General features: G+C 43.8%; 1 protein-coding gene across 5 annotated transcripts in view; it reads left to right on the top strand.

Moving 5' to 3' along the window:
- The window catches only part of LOC137531799 (uncharacterized), a 193204-nt gene extending 174115 nt beyond the window's left edge, over positions 1-19089 (top strand). For all 5 annotated transcript variants that reach the window (XM_068251765.1, XM_068251763.1, XM_068251762.1 and 2 more), the window contains one exon: positions 19008-19089. In XM_068251765.1, coding sequence (XP_068107866.1) covers positions 19008-19026 — 19 coding nt within the window. In that variant the 3' untranslated portion in view covers positions 19027-19089. The remainder of the gene's footprint in view (positions 1-19007) is intronic.
- Positions 19090-22523: the final 3434 nt, after the last annotated feature.

Below are 22523 nucleotides of genomic sequence, written 5' to 3'. Positions count from 1 at the left end.
CCGTACTCAGGAGAAGTAGTATAATGTGTTTTGGGGTGTATTTTTACACATACCGATGCTGGGTGGGAGAAATATCTCTGTAAATGACAATATTTTTCACACACAATTGTCCATTTACAGAGATCTTTCTCCCACTCAGCATGGGTATGTGTAAAAATACACCCCAAAACACATTATACTACTTCTCCTGAGTACGGCGATACCACATGTGTGGCACTTGTTTGCACCCTAACTGCGCTAAGGGGCCCAAAGTCCAATGAGTACCTTTAAGATTTCACAGGTCATTTTGAGAAATTTCGTTTCAAGACTACTCCTCACGGTTTAGGGCCCCTAAAATGCCAGGACAGTATAGGAACCCCACAAATGACCCCATTTTAGAAAGAAGACACCCCAAGGTATTCCGTTAGTAGTACGGTGAGTTCATAGAAGATTTTATTTTTTGTCACAAGTTAGCGGAAAATGACACTTTGTGAAAAAAACCAATAAAAATCAATTTCCGCTAACTTGTGACAAAAAATAAAATCTTCTATGAACTCACCGTACTACTAACAGAATACCTTGGGGTGTCTTCTTTCTAAAATGGAGTCATTTGTGGGGTTCCTATACTGTCCTGGCATTTTAGGGGCCCTAAACCGTGAGGAGTAGTCTTGAAACAAAATTTCTCAAAATGACCTGTGAAATCCTAAAGGTACTCATTGGACTTTGGGCCCCTTAGCGCAGTTAGGGTGCAAAAAAGTGCCACACATGTGGTATCGCCGTACTCAGGAGAAGTAGTATAATGTGTTTTGGGGTGTATTTTTACACATACCCATGCTGGGTGGGAGAAATAACTCTGTAAATGGACAATTGTGTGTAAAAAAAATCAAAAGATTGTCATTTACAGAGGTATTTCTCCCACCCAGCATGGGTATGTGTAAAAATACACCCCAAAACACATTATATTACTTCTCCCGAGTACGGCGATACCACATGATTGGCACTTTTTTGCAGCCTAACTGCGCTAAGGGGCCCAAAGTCCAATGAGTACTTTTAGGATTTCACAGGTCATTTTTGTTTCAAGACTACTCCTCACGGTTTAGGGCCCCTAAAATGCCAGGGCAGTATAGGAACCCCACTAATGACCCCATTTTAGAAAGAAGACACCCCAAGGTATTCCGTTAGGAGTATGGTGAGTTCATAGAAGTTTTTATTTTTTTGTCACAAGTTAGCGGAAATTGATTTTAATTGTTTTTTTTTCACAAAGTGTCATTTTCCGCTAACTTGTGACAAAAAAATAAAATCTTCTATGAACTCACCATACTCCTAACGGAATATGTTTGGGTGTCTTCTTTCTAGAATGGGGTCATTTGTGGGGTTCCTATACTGCCCTGGCATTTTAGGGGCCCTAAACCGTGAGGAGTAGTCTTGAAACCAAATGTCGCAAAATGACCTGTGAAATCCTAAAGGTACTCATTGGACTTTGGGCCCCTTAGCGTACTTAGGGTGTAAAAAAGTGCCACATATGTGGTACCGCCGTACTCAGGAGAAGTAGTATAATGTGTTTTGGGGTGTATTTTTACACATACCCATGCTGGGTGGGAGAAATATCTCTGTAAATGACAATTGTTTGAATTTTTTAACACACAATTGTCCATTTACAGAGAGATTTCTCCCACCCAGCATGGGTATGTGTAAAAATACACCCCAAAACATATTAAACTACTTCTCCTGAGTACGGCGATACCACATGTGTGACACTTTTTTGCAGCCTAGGTGCGCTAAGGGGCCCAACGTCCTAATCACAGGTCATTTTGAGGCATTTGTTTTCTAGACTACTCCTCACGGTTTAGGGCCCCTAAAATGCCAGGGCAGTATAGGAACCCCACAAGTGACCCCATTTTAGAAAGAAGACACCCCAAGGTATTCCGTTAGGTGTATGGCGAGTTCATAGAAGATTTTATTTTTTGTCACAAGTTAGTGAAAAATGACACTTTGTGAAAAAAAAACAAAAATCAATTTCCGCTAACTTTTGACAAAAAATAAAATCTTCTATGAACTCGTCATACACCTAACAGAATACATTGGGGTGTCTTTTTTCTAAAATGGGGTCAGTTTGTGGGGTTCCTATACCGCCCTGGCATTTTACGGGCCCAAAACCGTGAGTAGTCTGGAAACCAAATGTCTTAAAATGACTGTTCAGGGGTATAAGCATCTGAAAATTTTGATGACAGGTGGTCTATGAGGGGGCGAATTTTGTGGAACCGGTCATAAGCAGGGTGGCTTTTTAGATGACAGGTTGTATTGGGCCTGATCTGATGGATAGGAGTGCTAGGGGGTGACAGAAGGTGATTGATGGGTGTCTCAAGGTGTGATTAGAGGGGGGAATAGATGCAAGCAATGCACTGGCGAGTTGATCAGGGCTGGGGTCTGAGGGCGTTCTGAGGGTATGGGCGGGTGATTGAGTGCCCTAGGGGCAGATAGGGGTCTAATCTGATGGGTAGCAGTGACAGGGGGTGATTGATGGGTAATTAGTGGGTGTTTGGAGGAGAGAACGGATGTAAACACTGCACTTGGGAGGTGATCTGATGTCGGATCTGCGGGCGATCTATTGGTGTGGGTGGGTGATCAGATTGCCCGCAAGGGGCAGGTTAGGGGCTGATTGATGGGTGGCAGTGACAGGGGGTGATTGATGGGTGGCAGTGACAGGGGGTGATTGATGGGTAATCAGTGGGTTATTACAGGGAAGGACAGATGTAAATAATTATCAATGGGAGTAGGCGCTGGGAAAGTTATAACTATTGAGCTGCACGTTCCAAAAAGGGTGATCCCAAAACCCTCAAAAAGTAAAAAATACAATTATAAACAAAAGAACACGCGCTGTTTACAAAAAATGATCAATTTAATCTATGATTTTTCTCCAGATATGCATATAAAACTTCATAAAAATCCTGCACTAAAAGTAATCACTTTGTTAGAATAAACATTAATGCTCCACAATCAATCCCCCAAAACACCATGCACTTATTAAAAATAGCACACGCTTATATAATGTATGAATATAAAGGCTGCGCGCTACAGATTGGCAGTTCTCACTACCCGTAATGGACAAAGCATAAGTTGCAAGTGTCGATTCCAACGGCTATTTAAAAAAATAGATCGTAGTGTAGGATCCTACTTCAAGAAAAAATGCTGGTCGACCTTATGATTCAAAAATACTTCTATTTCCAGAAAGTGGATGGGTCCGTTTTTAATGGATTTATCCCATACAGTTTACACTAACAGTCACGTTTAGGTGCACCTTCTTATAACTCAGTTTCAGGGCAAACTATATTTACTGTGGGTACCTCTGAACCTTGGAAGCTCCTCTCACGAACTTTCGAGTTGTACACTCAGCCATATACTTCAGGGCTTGAGCAAGGAAAGTGCGTAGAAGGACACCGCAGTGTACGTCGACTTCTAAGTTGGCGAAGGAGAATTTGAGCCCCAGGAAAAGGTCCGGGTAACACCTGAGGCGCCATTAATGTTTATTCTAACAAAGTGATTACTTTTAGTGCAGGATTTTTATGAAGTTTTATATGCATATCTGGAGAAAAATCATAGATTAAATTGATCATTTTTTGTAAACAGCGCGTGTTTTTTTGTTTACAGATGTAAATAATGCCCTGGCGAATTGATAAGGGGGGGTCTGAGGGCAATCTGAGCGTGTAGGCGGGTGATTGGGTGCCCGCAAGGGGCAGATTAGGGTCTGATCTGATGGGTAACAGTGACAGGTGGTGATAGGGGGTGATTGATGGGTGATTGATGGGTAATTAGTGGGTGTTTAGAGGAGAGAATAGATGTAAACACTGCGCTTGGGTGGTGATCTGATGTCGGATCTGCGGGCGATCTATTGGTGTGGGTGGGTGATCAGATTGCCCGCAAGGGGCAGGTTAGGGGCTGATTGATGGGTGGCAGTGACAGGGGGTGATTGATGGGTGATTGAGAGGTGATTGACAGGTGATCAGGGGGGATAGATGCATACAGTACACAGGGGGGGGGGGGGGGGGGGGGTCTGGGGAGAATCTGAGGGGGGGGGGGGGGGTGATCAGGAGGGGGCAGGTAAAAAAAAATAGCGTTGACAGATAGTGACAGGGAGTGATTGATGGGTGATTAGGGGGGTGATTGGGTGCAAACAGGGGTCTGGGGGGTGGGCAGGGGGGGGGTCTGAGGGGTGCTGTGGGCAATCTGGGGCAGGGGGGGGAGAAATCAGTGTGCTTGGGTGCGACATAGGGTGGCTGCAGCCTGCCCTGGTGGTCCCTCGGACACTGGGACCACCAGGGCAGGAGGCAGCCTGTATAATACACTTTGTAAACATTACAAAGTGTATTATACACTTTGTATGCGGCGATCGTCGGGTTAACATCCCGCCGGCGCTTCCGTATGGCCGGCGGGATGTTGCGGCGGGTGAGCGGAGACAGGCGCCGGCGGAGGATCGCGTCACGGATGACGCGATCGCTCCGCCCATGCCCCTACAAGGACCGCCGCCATTTGTCAATACGGCGGTCCTTGCCGGGTCCACTTCCCGGCCGCCAATTGTCAATATGGCGGTCGGGAAGTGGTTAAATGTGGCTGCAAGGCTCCCCATTGGTCTATTAACATCAGGAGGATATTATTATCAGGAGGATCCCCATTAGTCTATTAACAGACCAATGGGGATCCTGATCCCTATTGGTCTGTTAACAGACCAATGGAGAGCATTGGAGCCAAATTTAAAGATGCTCTGGCTATATTTAGTATAGCTAGAGCTGACGGTGGGGAGCAGCAGTGTGTGTGGTGGCGGATACACGGAGATCTTCAATCAAGTTAACAGAGGATATTGGCATGAGACTTTTCTGATGATATTTGCGTGGGAACATTTTTTTTAAACTGTGTACACAGACAGGGTAACCCGGATATCCGAACTGTTTTGGGCTATCCGACCGGATTTGGACTCCAGATAGCTGGGCCCAAATCCGGATAGCTGTCTGCGGATAGTTGGCTGCATAACCCGGACTTTGCACTTGGCACTTTGCACGCGTTTGCACTTGGCACTTTGGACACAATGGGCTCTATTCACAATCACATGTGGTAAGAGATTTTTTACCGCTATATTACCGCCAGTGTTAATTACCGCATTTTTTCCACATTCACTAAAATGTTCCGCATGTGTCCCGCATGCGGGAACAATGTGTAAAAAAATTTGGGAGACATGCGTAATTACATAGTAAACATGCCGAAACCATGCGGGAAAAAAAAGTGGCATAAAAAAAACTTGTCCAAAAAAACCAAAAATTAAAGTTCAGCAAACACAGCACTCAAGGCTCCAGACTCCATTTAAGTCAATGGAAAGCGAAATATATCACCAAGTACTAGTAGGTGATAAAAAAAAAAAAAAATCGGTAGTTAATTCAGAAATAAGGCGCCCCTTTTTTTTGTGAATTCAGATTTTTTGCGTGAACTACCGACTTTTGCGGACTTTTACCGCATTTCTTTACGCATGCGGTAAATGTTAATGCGTGCAATTTTGTGAAGGTCAAGATGGTCTCATTTCAGTCGGGAATTTACCACATGCGGAAATTGATTGTGAATAGAGGCCAATGTGGGCTGCACGACCGCTGTCTGGAACCTAGGCCTGATGTTAATTGACAGTAATTTTTTTTTTGGGGGGAGGGGGGGATTTTAAGTCCCCACGTCATCAGTGTTCCCCTTTAAAAAAAAATGATGCTACATGCCTCATTGACCCCACCAAAAAAGTTTTTAAAGCAATTTAAAAGGCACTTCCGTTTTTTCTATCCAGATATCTGAATCCGGCCGGATATCCCGGATACTGGGGTCGGATATCCGATTCGAATTGGAAAATTTGGAACTCGGATATCCGACCCGGATCGGATATCTGGATATCCAGATCCGAATTAGTTCCAGATAGTGAAAAGTGGTATCCGAGCACCATTGTACACAGGAGAAAGTAATACATGTATGTGTTACTTTCACTTTAGTTTTGATCTGTGTACTAATGGGTGGTGACAAGAACGCGCACAAGAGCGCACACAGTGGCGGCATACGTATATCTACACCCCTGATGCTAAGATGAAGTCTCAAGGGGCATAGATATACTGTCCCTAAAACAAGAAGTTAACCATTTCACTACTGAGGGGGTTTTCCCCTTCTTTACCAGAGCAATTTTCACCTTTCAGCGCTCCTTCCATTCATTTGCCTATAACTTTATAACTTATTACAATGAAATGATCTATATCTTGTTTTTTTCGCCACCAATTAGGCTTTGTTTGGTTGGTACATTTTGCTAAGAATTATTTTATTCTAAACAATTATTTTATTCTAAATGCATTTTAACTAAGCTGCAGGCCAGTGCCTATCCCCTGGCCCCACACTAAACTGCAGGCCAGTGACGATCCTCTGGCCCCACACTAAGCTGCAGGCCAGTGCCTATCCCCTGCCCCACACTAAACTGCAGGCCAGTGACGATTCTCAGGCCCCACACTAAGCTGCAGGCCAGTGCTGTCCCCCTGGCTCCACACTACTCTGAAAGCCAGAGACCCTTTGCGGAGCCCTGAGGACTCGGAAGCCCACCGTGTGGGCAACAGCTAATGACTGCCGCCTGCCTACGACTGTCAACCGACTGCACCATCCCAGGCTGCAAGACGGGATTCCAGTAACCAACCAGATCTCCACCACAACTCCAGGAGGACTTTTCCATCTCTCTCATTTTCTTTCTCTCCTTCTCTGTCTCTACCCTCTTTCTCTTCACTTTCCGTCTACCTTTCTCTGTTTTCTCTCTCTCTTTTCTTCCATCTGTCTGACCCAAGGACACACAGCGGGCATATGAAATTGCTGCAGAGTGTTGAGCACCGCAGGTTAATGTGGCAGCTCCGCTCACATTGCACTCAGACTGCCCCTCTGGTCCTTCTTTCACGATGGTTAGGTACTGTGCAAATGCCTACTTATGTTGTTTTGTACCTGCAAATGCTTACTGTAACTGTAATGCTTACTGTACCATCACCGACCCTGTATGTGCCAAAAATAATTCCGGGTACAACTCCCGTTGTACTTGGCAAAATAAAGTGATTCTGATAAAAAAATTGAAAAAAAATCATTATTTTTCAGTTTTCGGCCAATATATTTTTAAAATAATACATCCTACCGTAATTAACCACTTGAGGACCACAGTCTTTCTACCCCTTAAAGAGACTCTGTAACAATTTTTTCAGCCTTAGTTCTTCTATCCTATAAGTTCCTATGCCTGTTCTAATCTGCTCTGGCTTACTGCAGTCTTTCCTAACTGCACTGTCTCTGTAATAAATCAATGTATCTTTCCTCTGTCCTGTTTGTCGGGCTAAAGCTTGATTGTGTGGAATGTGCAGGGCTGCTTGTGATTGGAATGACTCATACACTATGCTTAGCTGAGCCTATTAGAAGCTGGTTAGTTTGTTTGTAAACACTGCCTAAAACTGTTAATTACAAGCCAGGATTGCAGCAGAGAGTGGCAGAAACAGCACAGAGGGGCACAGGAGAAAATAATGAATAGAATGGTATGCTTTTTATTGTAAGAATATTAGAGTACAGATTCTCTTTAAGGACCAGAGCCTTTTTTTCCATTCAGACCACTGCAGCTTTCGCGGTTTATTGCTCGGTCATACAACCTACTATCTAAATGAATTTTCCCTCCTTTTCTTGTCACCAATACAGCTTTCTTTTGGTGCTATTTGATTGCTGCTGCGATTTTTAGTTTTTATTATATTCATCAAAAAAGACATGAATTTTGTCAAAAAAATGATTTTTTTTTTTTACTTTCTGTGCTGACATTTTTCAAATAAAGTAAAATTTCTCTATACATTTTTGTCCAAATTTATTGTGCTGCATGTCTTTGATAAAAAAAAAAACCATTCAGTGTATATTTATTGGTTTGGGTAAAAGTTATAGCATTTACAAACTATGGTGCCAAAAGTGAATTTTCCCATTTTGAAGCATCTCTGACTTTTCTGACCACCTGTCATGTTTCATGAGGTGCTAAAAATTCCAGGATAGTATAAATACCCCCCAAATGATCCCATTTTGGAAAGAAGACATCCCAAAGTATTCACTGAGAGGCATGGTGAGTTCATAGAAGATTTTATTTTTTTGTCACAAGTTAGCGGAAAATGACACTTTGAAACAAAAATAAAACAAACAAAAAAAAGTTTCCATTTCTGCTAACTTGTGACAAAGAAAAAGGAATCTGCCACGGACTCACCATGCCCCTCTCTGAATACCTTGAAGTGTCTACTTTCCAAAATGGGGTCATTTGTGGGGTGTGTTTACTGTCCTGGCATTTTGGGGGTGCTAAATTGTAAGCACCCCTGTAAAGCCTAAAGGTGCTCATAGGACGTTGGGCCCCTTAGCGCACCTAGGCTGTAAAAAGGGGTCACACATGGTATTGCCGTACTCAGGAGAAGTAGTATAATGTGTTTTGGGGTGTATTTTTACACATACCGATGCTGGGTGGGAGAAATATCTCTGTAAATGAGATTGTTTTGAGAGATTTCTCCCACCCAGCATGGGCATGTGTAAAAATACACCCCAAAACACATTATACTACTTCAACTGAGTACGGCGATACCACATGTGTAACACTTTTTTGTAGCCTAGGTGCTCTAAGGCAAGGCTTTTCAACCTGTGGTACGCGTACCACCGGTGGTACTTTGCTGTTGGCCAGGTGGTACGCACCAAGTTTGCCTGCCACTTGTCCTGGTCCTGTCCTGCCTCCGCAAAGTTTGGCTCCTCCTCCCTCGTTCCTTGCTGTGCAGCTCTGCAGCATACTTCAGACCTCAGATCAGTGGAGAAGAGACAGCCAGGCGAACGATGCACAGTGATAGCGCAGATACAGAAAGTGTTATCACTGCTCACTTCCTGTATTTGAAATATACACGTCATCATTGTGCACCGTTTGCCTGGCTGTCTCTTCACTGCGGCTGGCTTACCAATGATGTGAGGTGTGAACTATATTGCAGGGCAGCACAGCAAGGAGTGAGCAAGGGGGAGCAGAACTTTGTGGTGAATCACTGCCTAGCTCTCGGCTTTCTAGTGGTGGGACCAGGCTACCTATAATTAAGCAGGGGTGGGGTAGAGGAACGTGCAAGGCTACCTATATTGGTAATCTACCTCCATATTGCCAATACTGACAATCTGTAGGCTCTTTTTTTCCCACCAATGCTTCCTACTTTTCCCTTCACATATGCCCTCTTTTCTTAAAGTGTACCTGTAAGAAAAAAAGTGCCCCAGAGGGTACTTACCTCAAGGAGGGGGTGGCCTTTGTATCCTAAAGAGGTTTCCCCCTTCCACCTCAGTAGAGGGGATCCAGCGCTGGGAGCCCCAAGGTTCTCCTTGTCGGTGTGAGCGCATGCACGGCAGCTGCTCCCCGTTAAGGCTCCAGCAGAAACAGCCAAGCCCGATCCCATCCAATCTACTGCGCAGGCATACCGGTGGTACTTTCTAGGTGATAAAAGTGGTAGAATTAGTGTACAGGTTGAAAAGCCCTGCTCTAGAGACACACACACATTTTATATATATATATATATATATATATATATATATATATATATATATATATATATATATATATTTTTTATTATTTTTTTTTTCTTTTGTTGGTCGGATGAAATATGCTAATTTTTTGAGATAGGAAATTTGGGTTTTCATGAGCTGTATGCCAAAATCATCAATATTAAAACAATAAAAGGCTTAAACTACTACAGTTGTGTGTAATGAATCTAAAATATATGAAAGTCTAATGCTTATCAGTACAGTACAGAAAATAATGAACTTTATCACAATATGCTAATTTTTTTGAGAAGATCCTATATATATTATATATATATACACACACACACATATATACATATACACATATATATATATATATATATATATATATATATATATATATATATATATATATATATATATATATATAGGCAGCACGGTGGCGTAGTGGTTAGCTCTCTCGCCTTGCAGCGCTGGGTCCCTGGTTCGCATCCCCGGCCAGGGCACTATCTGCAAAGAGTTTGTATGTTCTCTCCGTGTCTGCGTGGGTTTCCTCCGGGCACTCCGGTTTCCTCCCACATTCCAAAAACATACAAATAAGTTAATTGGCTCCCGCTAAAAAAAATTGGCCCTAGACTACAGTACTTACACTACATAATATAGACATATGGCAATGGTAGGGATTAGATTGTGAGCTCCTTTGAGGGACAGTTAGTGACAAGATATATATATATATATATATATATATATACACTGTACAGCGCTGCGTAATATGTCGGCGCTATATAAATACTAAATAATAATAATAATAATATATATATATATATATACACATGCATACATACACACACATATATATATTTATATAAATATATATATATATATATATATATATATATATATATATATATATATATATATAAATATATAACACACACACACACATTCTCAGCAACTATTTTTGCTTTACTTGATTGCAGTGCTTGAGTTTAGGTCTTCTTTAAAGAGAAGAATACGGAGGCTGCCATATTTATTTCCTTTTAAACTATACGACTGGCAGCCCTGCTGATCTATGTCTCTGCAGTAGTGTCTGAATCACACCAGAAACAAGCATGCAGCTAATCTTGTCAGATCTGACAATGTCAGAAACACCTGATCTGCATGTGCATGTTCAGGGGCTGTGGCTAAGAGTAAAAAGTAATAAAGTTGGCAGCCTCCATAGCCCTCTCAATTCTCCTTTAACTGCTCACTTTTTTTTCACTGTAGTGGTCCTTTAAACAGTTGAAATTTGACAGTTGAAAAACAGTTGTAATTTGGCAGTTGAAAAATGACAGTTGAAATTTGGCAGTTGAAAAATTACAGTTGAAAAACAACAGTTTAAATTTGGCAGTTGGAAAACAGTTGAACTCTCATTTTCCAACTGCCAATTTCCAACTGCTGTTTTTCAACTGCCATTTTCCAACTGTCATTTTTTTCATCTGCCAATTTTCAACTGTCATTTTCCAACTGTCATTTTCCAACTGCCATTTTTCAACTGTCACTTTTCAACTGCCATTTTCCAACTGCCGTTTTCCAACTGCCATTTTCCAACTGCCGGTTTCCAACTGTCATTTTTCAACTGCCAATTTCCAACTGCCATTTTTTTTTCAACTGCCATTTTCCAACTGTCATTTTTCAACTGACATTTTCCAACTGCTATTTTTCAACTGTTGTTTTTCAACTGTCATTTTTTAACTGCCTTTTTCAAACTGTCATTTTCCAACTGCTATTTTGTAACTGCCATTTAGCAAATGCCATTTTCAACCATCATTTTCCAACTGCGATTTTTCAACTGTCAATTTCCAACTGCCGTTTTCCAACTGTAATTTTTAACTGCCAAATCATCATTTTTTTATTTTTTTTTACTGTAAAGAAAATTCCTTTTATTAATCTTAATTAACATAAATACTTACCTGTACCTTTAAGAAAACGTTCCCACGCCAATATCCTCAGAAAGGTCCCACGCCAATATCCTCTATCTTGCGAGCTTCATCTTGAATGAAGATCAAAGACATGCCCCCGCCGACACACAGCACCGCTTACCGCTGCAGAGGACACACCTCTAGCTATACTCTGTATAGCTAGAGCTGAACGCATCTTTGAATTTTGGCTCCAAGTCTCCCCATTGGTCTATTAACAGATCAATGGGGATCCTCCTGACTCCCATTGGTCGATTAATGGGGAGACTTGGAGCCAAAATTCAAAGATGTTCCTACCATGTAAGGGGGCTTTGCTACTAACTGCTAAAGTCGGCGGGTTTTGGCAGCTTTTTAATCACAAATAATTTTGTTTGAAATTTTAAAATCTATTTTCTCAAAAACTAAAAGTTATTTTTGAATTTTGTAGCCACATCTCACCTTTATAATACATGCAATTTTGGTGAATGTAGCATGTATGGGGGCTTTGCTATTGGCTAAAACACTTTTCCGTGATCACGGCCGTGAATTTCCGTGATTGACTCATTCACGGGAAAAATCCGGGTCGAATTTGTGAGTCTGTTTCAAATCCGGAAATTAATCACGCCATTTCCGTATTTTTTTTCAACCACGGCCGAATCTAATCCATGATGGGGGGGGGGTATTCGAGCATCACTGCCGATGATCTGAGGTGTAAACTGTATCGCAAGGCAGCACAGCAAGGAGTGAGCCTGGGGGAGCCGACCTTTGTGGTGAGAGCCTAGCTCTCAGCTCTCTGGTGGTGGGGCCAGGCTACCTATAATTAAAGAGACTCTGTAACAAAATTTTCAGCCTTATTTCTTCTATCCTAGAAGTTCCTATACCTGTTCTAATGTGGTCTGGATTACTGCAGCCTTTTCTAGTTGCGCTGTCTCTGTAATATATCTAATCTTTTCTTTGTCAAGCTTTGTGGACCCAGAAAGGAATGCACTGCCTCTGTTGTGATAGGGAGAAGTTATGCACGCCCCCTCCAGGCTCTGTGTGTGTGCTTGTTTATCCCTCACAGACAGGTCTCTGCTCTCAATTTCAGCTTGTCTGAGGGGTGAGAGAGCTGCCCATGCTGAGAAACTGTGAGAATCCATGACTGGAGGCCATGTTTTTTGTTTGTAAACACTGCCGAAACCTGGCGATTAAGAGAGCCAGGATCGCAGTGACTTGATTGGTATGTTTTGTATTGTACAAATCTGACAGTACAAATTCTCTTTAAGCGGGTGGGGGGGGGGGCTTGTAAGGCTCCCTATATTGGCAATCTACCTCTAGATTGATTGTCTATACTGACAATCTGTAGGCTAGCAATCTAATTGTAGTCTTTTCCCCCACCAATGCCTCCTACTTTTCCCCTCCAAAACTGGCCAGGCCGGCTGCCAGGTCGGGCTCTTCTGCGCTCCAAGGACGGGCTCGTCTGCGTCCCACGCGGGCGCGCTGACGTCATCAGACGTCCTCCGGGCTGTACTGCGCAGGTGCAGTACTGCGCCTGCGCAGTAAAGCCCGGAGGACGTCCGATGACGTCAGCGCGCCCGCGTGGGACGCAGAAGAGCCCGTCCTTGGAGCGCAGAAGAGCCCGGCCTGGCAGCCGGCCTGGCCAGGTCGGGTCGGCCACCGAAGACGACCGGAAGCCTCTGGAGCGGCGGCGAGGGCACCTCCTGCCTGCCACGGGCTGGAGGAAGCCCCAGGTAAGTGGATATGGATTTTTATTTTTTTAAACGTTTCCCTGAACCTTCCCTTTAAAGTGTATCTGCAAGAAAAAAGTGCCGGGGGGGGGGTACTTGCCTCAGGGAAAGGGAAGCCGTTGTATCCTAAAAAGATTTCCCCCTTCCTCCTCAGGAGATGGGATCCAGGGCTGGGGTCCCAATGTTCTCCTTGTCGGTGTGTGCGCATGCGCAGCAGCTGCTCTCTCTTCAGGCTCCCGCAGAAACAGCCAAGCCCGATTGCGTCCAATCTACTGCGCAGCCACACTGGTGGTACTTGAACATTTTCAGGTGAAAAACGTGGTACAATTAGTGAGAAGGTTGAAAAGCCCTGCTCTAAGGGGCCCAACGTCCTATGAGTACCTTTAGGATTTCACAGGTCATTTTGAGGCATTTGGTTTCTAGACTACTCCTCACGCTTTAGGGCCCCTAAAATGCCAGGGCAGTATAGGAACCCAACAAATGACCCCATTTTAGAAAGAAGACACCCCTAGGTATTCTGTTAGGAGTATGGTGAGTTCATAGAAGATTTTTTTGTCACAAGTTAGCGGAAATAGATTTTTACTGTTCTTTTTTTTCTCCGCTAACTTGTGACAAAAAAATAAATCTTCTATGAGCTCACCATACTTCTAATGGAATACCTTGGGGTGTCTTCTTTCTAAAATGGGGTCATTTGTTGGGTTCCTATACTGCCCTGGCATTTTAGGGGCCATAAAGCGTGAGGAGTGGTCTAGAAACCAAATGCCTCAAAATGACCTGTGAATAGGACGTTGGGCCCCTTAGCGCACCTAGGGCTCGATTCACAAAGCGGTGATAACTCAGTTATCATGCCTAAAGGACTTTAGGCGTGATAACCTTTGCACCAGCAAAGTTATCACCGCTTTGTGCTCTAACTCGCGCGAAGCTACCGCGCGTACGCGTAAAGTCCCATAGGGCTTAATGGGAGCTTCGCGCGAAGTGCCGGGTGCTGCGCAAAACTTTGCGCGGGTTTCTTCTTATCATGCCTAAACTGAGTTTAGGCGTGATAAAGGGGTTTTCACTCGCGTGCAAACACTTTGCACCGCTTTGTGCATCAGGCCCCTAGGCTGCAAAAAAGTGTCACACATGTGGTATCGCCATACTCAGGAGAAGTAGAATAATGTGTTTTGTGGTGTATTTTTACATATACCCATGCTGGGTGGGAGAAATATCTCTGTAAATTACATTTTTTTAAAAAAAATTTTTACACAAAATTGTCCATTTACAGAGATATTTCTCCCACCCAGCATGAGTATGTGTAAAAATACACCACAAAACACATTATACTACTTCTCCTGAGTATGGCGATACCACATGTGTGACACTTTTTTGCAGCCTAGGTGCGCTAAGGAGCCCAAAGTCCAATGAGTACCTTTAGGATTTCACAGGTCATTTTGAAGCATTTGGTTTCTAGACTACTCCTCACGCTCTAGGGCCCCTAAAATGCCAGGGCAGTATTGGAACCCCACAAGTGACCCTAATTTAGAAAGAAGACACCCCAAGGTATTCCATTAGAAGTATGGTGAGTTCATAGAAGATTTTATTTTTTGTCACAAGTTAGCGGAAATTGATGTCTATTTTTTTCACAAAGTGTAATTTTCCACTAAACTGTGACAAAAAATTAAATCTTCTATGAACTCACCATACAACTAACGGAATACCTTGGGGTGTCTTCTTTCTAAAATGGGGTCACTTGTGGGGTTCCTATACTGCCCTGGCATTTTAGGGACCCTAAACCGTTAGTAGTCTAGAAACCAAATGCCTCAAAATGACCTGTGAAGGTTAGCGCACCTAAGCTGCAAAAAAGACACTTTACAAAGTGTCATTTTACACTAACTTGTGACAAAAAATAAAATCTTCTATGAACTCATCATACACCTAACGGAATACCTTGGGGTGTCTTCTTTCTAAAATGGGGCAGATTAGGGCATGATCTGATGGATAGGAGTGCTAGGGTGGTGAAAGGAGGTGATTGATGGGTGTCTCAAGGTGTGATTAGAGGGGGGAATATATGCAAGCAATGCACTGGCGAGTTGATCAGAGGGGGTCTGGGGGGCTATCTAAGGGTGTGGACGGGTGATTGGTTGCCCGCAAGGGGCAGATTAGGGTCTGATCTGATGGGTAGCAGTGACAGGGGGTGATTGATGGGTGATAAGTGGGTGATTAGAGGGAAGAACAGATGTAAACAATGCACTTTGGTGGTGATATGACGGTGGGTCTGCGGGCAATCTGATGGTGTGGGGGTGATCAGATGCCCGCAAGAGGCAGGTTAGGGTCTGATCAGATAGGTGGCAGTGAAAGGTGGTGACGGGATGATTGACGGGTGATTGACAGGGGAGAATAGATTTATACAGTGGGGGGGGGGGGTCTGGGGTGGATCTGAGGGTGGGGGGGAGTGATCAGGAGCCCCCAGAGGGCAGTTAGGGACCTAATCTGTAAAATAGCGCTGACAGGTATTGACAGGGAGTGATTGATGGGTAATTAGGGGGTGATTAGAGGGAAGAACAGATGTTAACAATGCACTTTGGTAGTGATATGACGGTGGGTCTGCGGGCGATCTGATGGTGTGGGGGTGCTCAGATGCCCGCAAGAGGCAGGTTAGTGTCTGATCAGATGGGTGGCAGTGAAAGGTGGTGACGGGATGATTGATGGGGGATTGACAGGAGATTGACAGGGGAGAATAGATGTACAGTGATGTGAAAAACTATTTGCCCCCTTCCTGATTTCTTATTCTTGTGCATGTTTGTCACACTTAAATGTTTCTGCTCATCAAAAACCGTTAACTATTAGTCAAAGATAACATAATTGAACACAAAATGCAGTTTTAAATAATGGTTTTTATTATTTAGTGAGAAAAAAACTCCAAATCTACATGGCCCTGTGTGAAAGTGATTGCCCCCCTTGTTAAAAAATAACTTAACTGTGGTTTATCACACCTGAGTTCAATTTCTGTAGTCACCCCCAGGCCTGATTACTGCCACACCTGTTTCAATCAAGAAATCACTTAAATAGGAGCTATCTGACACAGAGAAGTAGACCAAAAGCACCTCAAAAGCTAGACATCATGCCAAGATCCAAAGAAATTCAGGAACAAATGAGAACAAAAATAAATGAGATCTATCAGTGTGGTAAAGGTTATAAAGCCATTTCTAAAGCTTTGGGACTCCAGCGAACCACAGTGAGAGCCATTATCCACAAATGGCAAAAACTTGGAACAGTGATGAACCTTCCCAGGAGTGGCCGGCGACCAGAATTACCCCAAGAGCGCAAAGAAAACTGATCCGAGAGGCCACAAAAGACCCCAGAACAACATCTAAAGAACTGCAGGCCTCACTTGCCTCAATTAAGGTCAGTGTTCACGACTCCACCATAAGAAAGAGACTGGGCAAAAACGTCCTGCATGGCAGATATCCAAGGCGCAAACCACTTTTAAGCAAAAAGAACATGAAGGCTCGTCTCAATTTTGCTAAAAAACATCTCAATGAATGCCAAGACTTTTGGGAAAATACCTTGTGGGCCGACGAGACAAAAGTTGAACTTTTTGGAAGGTGCGTGTCCTGTTACATCTGGCGTAGAAGTAACACAGCATTTCAGCAAAAGAACATCATACTAACAATAAAATATGGTGGTGGTGTGATGGTCTGGAGTTGTTTTGTTGCTTCAGGACCTGGAAGGCTTGCTGTGATAGATGGAACCATGAATTCTACTGTCTACCAAAAAATCCTGAAGGAGAATGTCCGGCCATCTGTTCGTCAACTCAAGCTGAAGCGATCTTGGGTGCTGCAGCAGGACAATGACCCAAAACACACCAGCAAATCCACCTCTGAATGGCTGAAGAAAAACAAAATGAAGACTTTGGAGTGGCCTAGTCAAAGTCCTGACCTGAATCCTATTGAGATGTTGTGGCATTACCTTAAAAAGACATTTCTGCAAAGATGAGTGGGCCAAAATTCCTCCAGAGCGCTGTAAAAGACTTGTTGCAAGTTATCGCAAACGCTTGATTTCAGTTATGCTGCTAAGGGTGGCCCAACCAGTTATTAGGTTCAGGGGGCAATTTCTTTTTCACACAGGGCCATGTAGGTTTTGAGTTTTTTTTCTCACTAAATAATAAAAACCATCATTTAAAACTGCATTTTGTGTTCAATTATGTTATCTTTGACTAATAGTTAACGGTTTTTGATGAGCAGAAACATTTAAGTGTGACAAACATGCTAAAGAATAAGAAATCAGGAAGGGGGCAAATAGTTTTTCACATCACTGTATACAGTACACGGGGGGGTCTGGGGTAAATCTGAGGGTAGGGGGGTGATCAGGAGCCCTCAGAGGGCAGTTAGGGGCCTAATCTATAAAATAGCGCTGACAGATATTGAAAGGGAGTGATGATGGGTAATTAGGGGGTGATTAGAGGGAAGAACAGATGTAAACAATACACTTTGGTGGTGATATGACGGTGGGTCTGCGGGCGATCTGAGGGTGTGGGCGGGTGTTTGGGTGCCCGCAGGGGGAAGTTTAGGGTCTGATCTCTGATAGGTGGCAGTGACAGGTGGTGTCAGGGGGTGATTGATGGGTGATTGACAGGTGACCATTGGGTGATTATAGGGGAGGATAGATGTATACAGTACATGGGGGAGGGGTCTGGGGAGGATCTAAGGGGTGGGGGGTTGATCAGGAGCCCCCAGGGGGCAGATTAGGACCTAATAAAAAAAATAGCGCTGACAGATAGTGACAGGGAGTGATTGACGGGTGATTAAGGGGGTGATTGGGTGCAAACAGGGGTCTGAGGTGTGCTGTGGGCGATCAGAGGGCAGGGGGGGGCAGATCAGTGTGTGTGTGTGCAGACACTGAGGGCTGCAGCCTGCCCTGGTGGTCCCTCGATCACTGGGACCACCAGGGCAGGAGGCATCCTGTATAATACACTTTTTATACATTACAAAGTGTATTATACACTTTGTAAGCGGCGATCGAGCGGGTAACATCCCGCCAGCGCTTACTAGCGGCCGGCGGGATGACGTCGCGGGTGGGCAGAGCCTGTTGCCAGGGGCAACGCGCGTCACTAGTGACGCGATCGCTGCCCCTAGGAGCCGAGAGGAGCTGCCGCCGAATGGCGTATTGCGGTCCTTTCGGCGTCCACTTTGCCGCCGCCCATCAGCTGTGGGCGGTCGGCAAGTGGTTAAAACCCACACATTTTACTTGTCCATCTGTCCCGGTTATTAAAACATTTAGGGCCCGTTTCCACTTGTGCGGTGCGGAATCGCCGCGGATGCCCCGCTGACGAAATCGCATGCGGGTTCATTTCCGCATGCGTTTTTTACAGCGATTTCGCATAGGTTAGTATTTGTGCGATTTTAACCATGTCACTTCCTGTGTGATTTAACATTAGTTTCTATGCGAAATTGTGGTAAAATACGCATGCCAAAACCGCATGCGATTTCCCTATTAAATACATTAGCGGGGATTCGCATAGCGGTGTGCGGGGTGCGAATTCTGAGGGCTCTTCCGTGCAGATTTCTCCTGCACAGATAAATGCTCAGGATTACTGACAAGTGGAAACGGGGCCTTCCACTTGTATTGGCTATGCGAATCCGCATGCAGACAACGCATGCAGATTCGCGATAGTGGAAACGGGACCTTAAAAGTATATCCCTAGTACAATGTATGCCGCCAATATTTTATTTGGAAATAAAGGTGCATTTTTTAAATTTTGCATCCATTACTAATTACAAGCCCATCATTTCATAAGTAACATTAATATACCCTTTTGACATATTTCCAGCCAGCGGAACAGATGCTAAGCTGTAGCTTTGGAGACGCTGAAGGCGGATTGCCAGTGAGGCTGCGAGGTGGCCAATACCCCGGAGGCGAATACGGGCCCAGAAGGCCATGACGTCTGGTGAGTTTCTATGTGCGTTATACACGTTATTAGCGGTGTTACACTGTTTGCACATGTTCAGTAATGACTTGGAAGCATACTTTTTATTGCCTGTATGCTCTACTGTATGTGACGATGATGGGGCATTAAGTTGTGTTGCGACTTTTTGGGGGGTTGCGTTGTAATTTGCGTTGCGACTTTAACGTTGCATCAAAAAGCAATGTCCTACTGTGAAAGGCCTCAGGGTAAGTTCACAGTGGGACGTTAAAGTGGCGCGTTAAATAAGTTTGCAACGCACAATAACGCTCTGCAATGCAAAAGCATTAGTGTGTTCACAGTGCAGACGTTGCGTTGTAGTGTAACGTGCCACGTTAACTAAAAGTACTGCATGCAGTGCGCTCATCACGTTAGTATGTGCATTGCACTCTTTGCGCATGCTCAGTATAATGGTATTTTGGCTGTGTAAGTGACGCATGCGTCTTAGTAATAGGCGTGTTTTGTTTTTTACATACATAGGTTAGCGGCTTATTTAAAGACGCATGCACACACAAAATTATTTATCCCCCTGTTTAAGGTGCACACCATAATGTTGTTCTTTTAATTATGTGTTTGCGGCATATGAATATGTTAACACCATGTGTGTTTGATTATGTGTGTTAACTCCGCCTATAAAGGTTAATTGAGTGGTTTTGGTTATTTGCTTTGGTTATGGTTGGTCGTGGCAAACGTGTGGCTGCTGGTGGCCGTGGTCGTAAAAAAACGTTTTGTGTTTGATGTGGACGATTTAATAGCAAGGGTGCAATCATACCCACAACTCTTTGACAAACGACATCCAAAATATCAAGACAATGAGGCCAATTGTGTTGTTTGGGAGAAAATAACAGCCTCATTTTATGAAGACTGGCCAAGTCAAACCGATAAAGCTCGGAAAAGTTTTTTTTTTATAGCATTATTATTATTATTATTATTATTGATTTATAAAGCGCCAACATATTCCGTGGCACTGTACAAAGTAAGAAACAAACATGGGGTTCATAATAATACAGACAATGGTGTACACCGATGTACAAAATACATAATTAGTGACAAAATACAAAGAATGATACAAAATTATCGAATTGGTAATGACAGTGATAAAATTAACATGATGAATAAAATGTATAATGGTTACCAAGACACAAAAGGGGGAGAGAGCCCTGCCCTTGCGAGCTTACAATCTAAAGGGAATGGGAGGGGGGGGGGAAACAGGAGGAAGGGTAGTATGCAGCAAATATATAAAGGCAGTGTGTTTTAGGATACCTAGTAGGAGTGCAATTTGGTCTTAGTACAAAGGGAAGTGGCCTAAGGTAGAGCATATGCTTGTCGGAACAACTGTGTTTTTAGAGAGCGTTTAAAGGTAACAAAGGTTGGCGAGTGACGGATGTGTTGTGGGAGGGCATTCCAGAGGATGGGTGAGGCGCGTGTGAAGTCTTGTAAACGTGAATGTGAGGAGTTGATTCTAGAGGAGGACAACAGAAGATCATGTGCCGATCTGAGATTGCGATTGGGTTTGTATCTGGAGATTAGTGAGGATATGTACCGGGGAGAGAGAATGTGGAGAGCTTTGTAGGTTAGGGTTAGGAGTTTGAACTGAATCCTCTGGTTAATTTGCAGCCAGTGAAGAGCTTGACAAAGAGGGTCGGCAGAGGAAGATCAATAAGAAAGATGAATGAGACGAGCAGCTGAGTTCAGTACCGACTGCAGTTTGTTAGACGGTAGTCCACAAAGTAGTACGTTGCAGTAGTCCAGACGAGAAATTATGAGAGCATGTATTAACATTTTAGTTGTGTCTTGGTTGAGAAAAGGACGGATGCGAGATATGTTTTTTTGAGTTGGAGATGGCAGGAGCTGGTTATGGAGTGAACATGAGGAATAAAAGAGAGAGATGAGTCGAATATCACCCCCAATCACCGAGCTTTGGGAACTGAAGTTATGGGAGTGTTATTAACATTTATTGTAACTTCAGGCAGGGAGGTGGACAGAGACGGTGGAAAAATTATTAGTTCTGTTTTACTCATATTAAGTTTTAGGAAGCGAGAGGACATGAAGGAGGATATAGCAGACAAGCAGGCAGGAACACGTTTAAGGAGGGCAGAGAGGTACAGTTGTGTATCGTCTGCATAGAGGTGGTATTGAAACCCGAATGAGTTGATTAAATCACCAAGACCATGCATGTAGATGGAAAAGAGGAGGGGACCAAGGACAGAGCCTTGGGGAACCCCGACAGACAAAGCATGAGGAGAAGAGATCTGATCTGAGTAGGAGACTGAAGGACCTTCCAGAGAGGTAGGAAGATAACCATGTGAGAGCAAGGCCCTTTATTCCGACATTTGAAAGTATTTGTAGGAGTAAGGTGTGGTCGACAGTATCAAATGCTGATGACAGGTCAAGAAGGATGAGTATGGAAAATTGACCTTTGGATTTGGCTGTAAGAAGGTCATTGGCCACTTTGGTAAGGGCTGTTTCCGTGGAGTGGTTAGAGCGAAAGCCAGACTGGAACTGATCAAGTAGGGAGTTAGCAGATAAATAATGGCTTAATTCTGCATGTATATGGCGTTCAAGTAGTTTGGACGCAAATGGGAGAAGTGACACTGGGCGGTAGTTGGCAAGTGTGGTAGGATCTAGAGAAGGTTTTTTAAGTAGTGGTGTCACAACAGCTTTTTTGAGTGGGGATGGAAAGATGCCAGTAGAGAGGGACAGGTTAAATAGCATTGTTAGTGCAGGCAAGAGAGATGAGGATAGCTGCGGAATGAAATGGGAGGGAATAGGATCCAAAGAACAGGTGGTTAGATTAGCTTTGGCAATTATAGAGGAAAGAGAGTGTTCAGAGAGTGGAGAGAAGGTCGTTAGAGAACAGTCAATGAGAGGTGTGGAGGTGGGATTTGAGGGCTGCAATGAGAATTCACTTCTGATTTTGTCAATTCAATATCAGTGAAGTATGTTGCAAATTCTTCAGCTGATAAGCAAGATGAAGGAGGAGGGGGATGGAGAACGGAGTTGAAGGTGCTGAACAAGCGTTTTGGATTGTGTAAATGGGCGGATATTAGGGAAGAAAAATAGGACTTTTTTGTCATAGAGAGTGCGTTTCTGAAGTTGTTCAAGGCAATTTTATATAAGATGAAGTCCTCACTTGTGTTACTTTTCCTCCAGCGCCATTCAGCTGCTCTAGAGCATCTTTTTAACTGTTTAGTGGTTTTGGTCATCCAGGGTTGGCGACAGACACGGTGAGGGCGGGCATTGACGAGGGGGGTGAAGTCATCCATGACTTTTGTAATGGAGCTGTTGTAGTGTATAGCAGCCGAGTCTGGGTCAGTGAAGGATTGTGTGAGGAGAGGTGCCAGGGTATCAGAGACAGTTTGAATGTCTAGATTGCGATAGTTT

Source organism: Hyperolius riggenbachi, chromosome 9 (genome assembly GCF_040937935.1).
Source record: "Hyperolius riggenbachi isolate aHypRig1 chromosome 9, aHypRig1.pri, whole genome shotgun sequence".
Lineage (NCBI taxonomy): Eukaryota > Metazoa > Chordata > Amphibia > Anura > Hyperoliidae > Hyperolius > Hyperolius riggenbachi.
The sequence above is the reverse complement of the archived record's forward strand: the minus strand, read 5'-3'. Positions and strand labels throughout refer to the sequence as shown.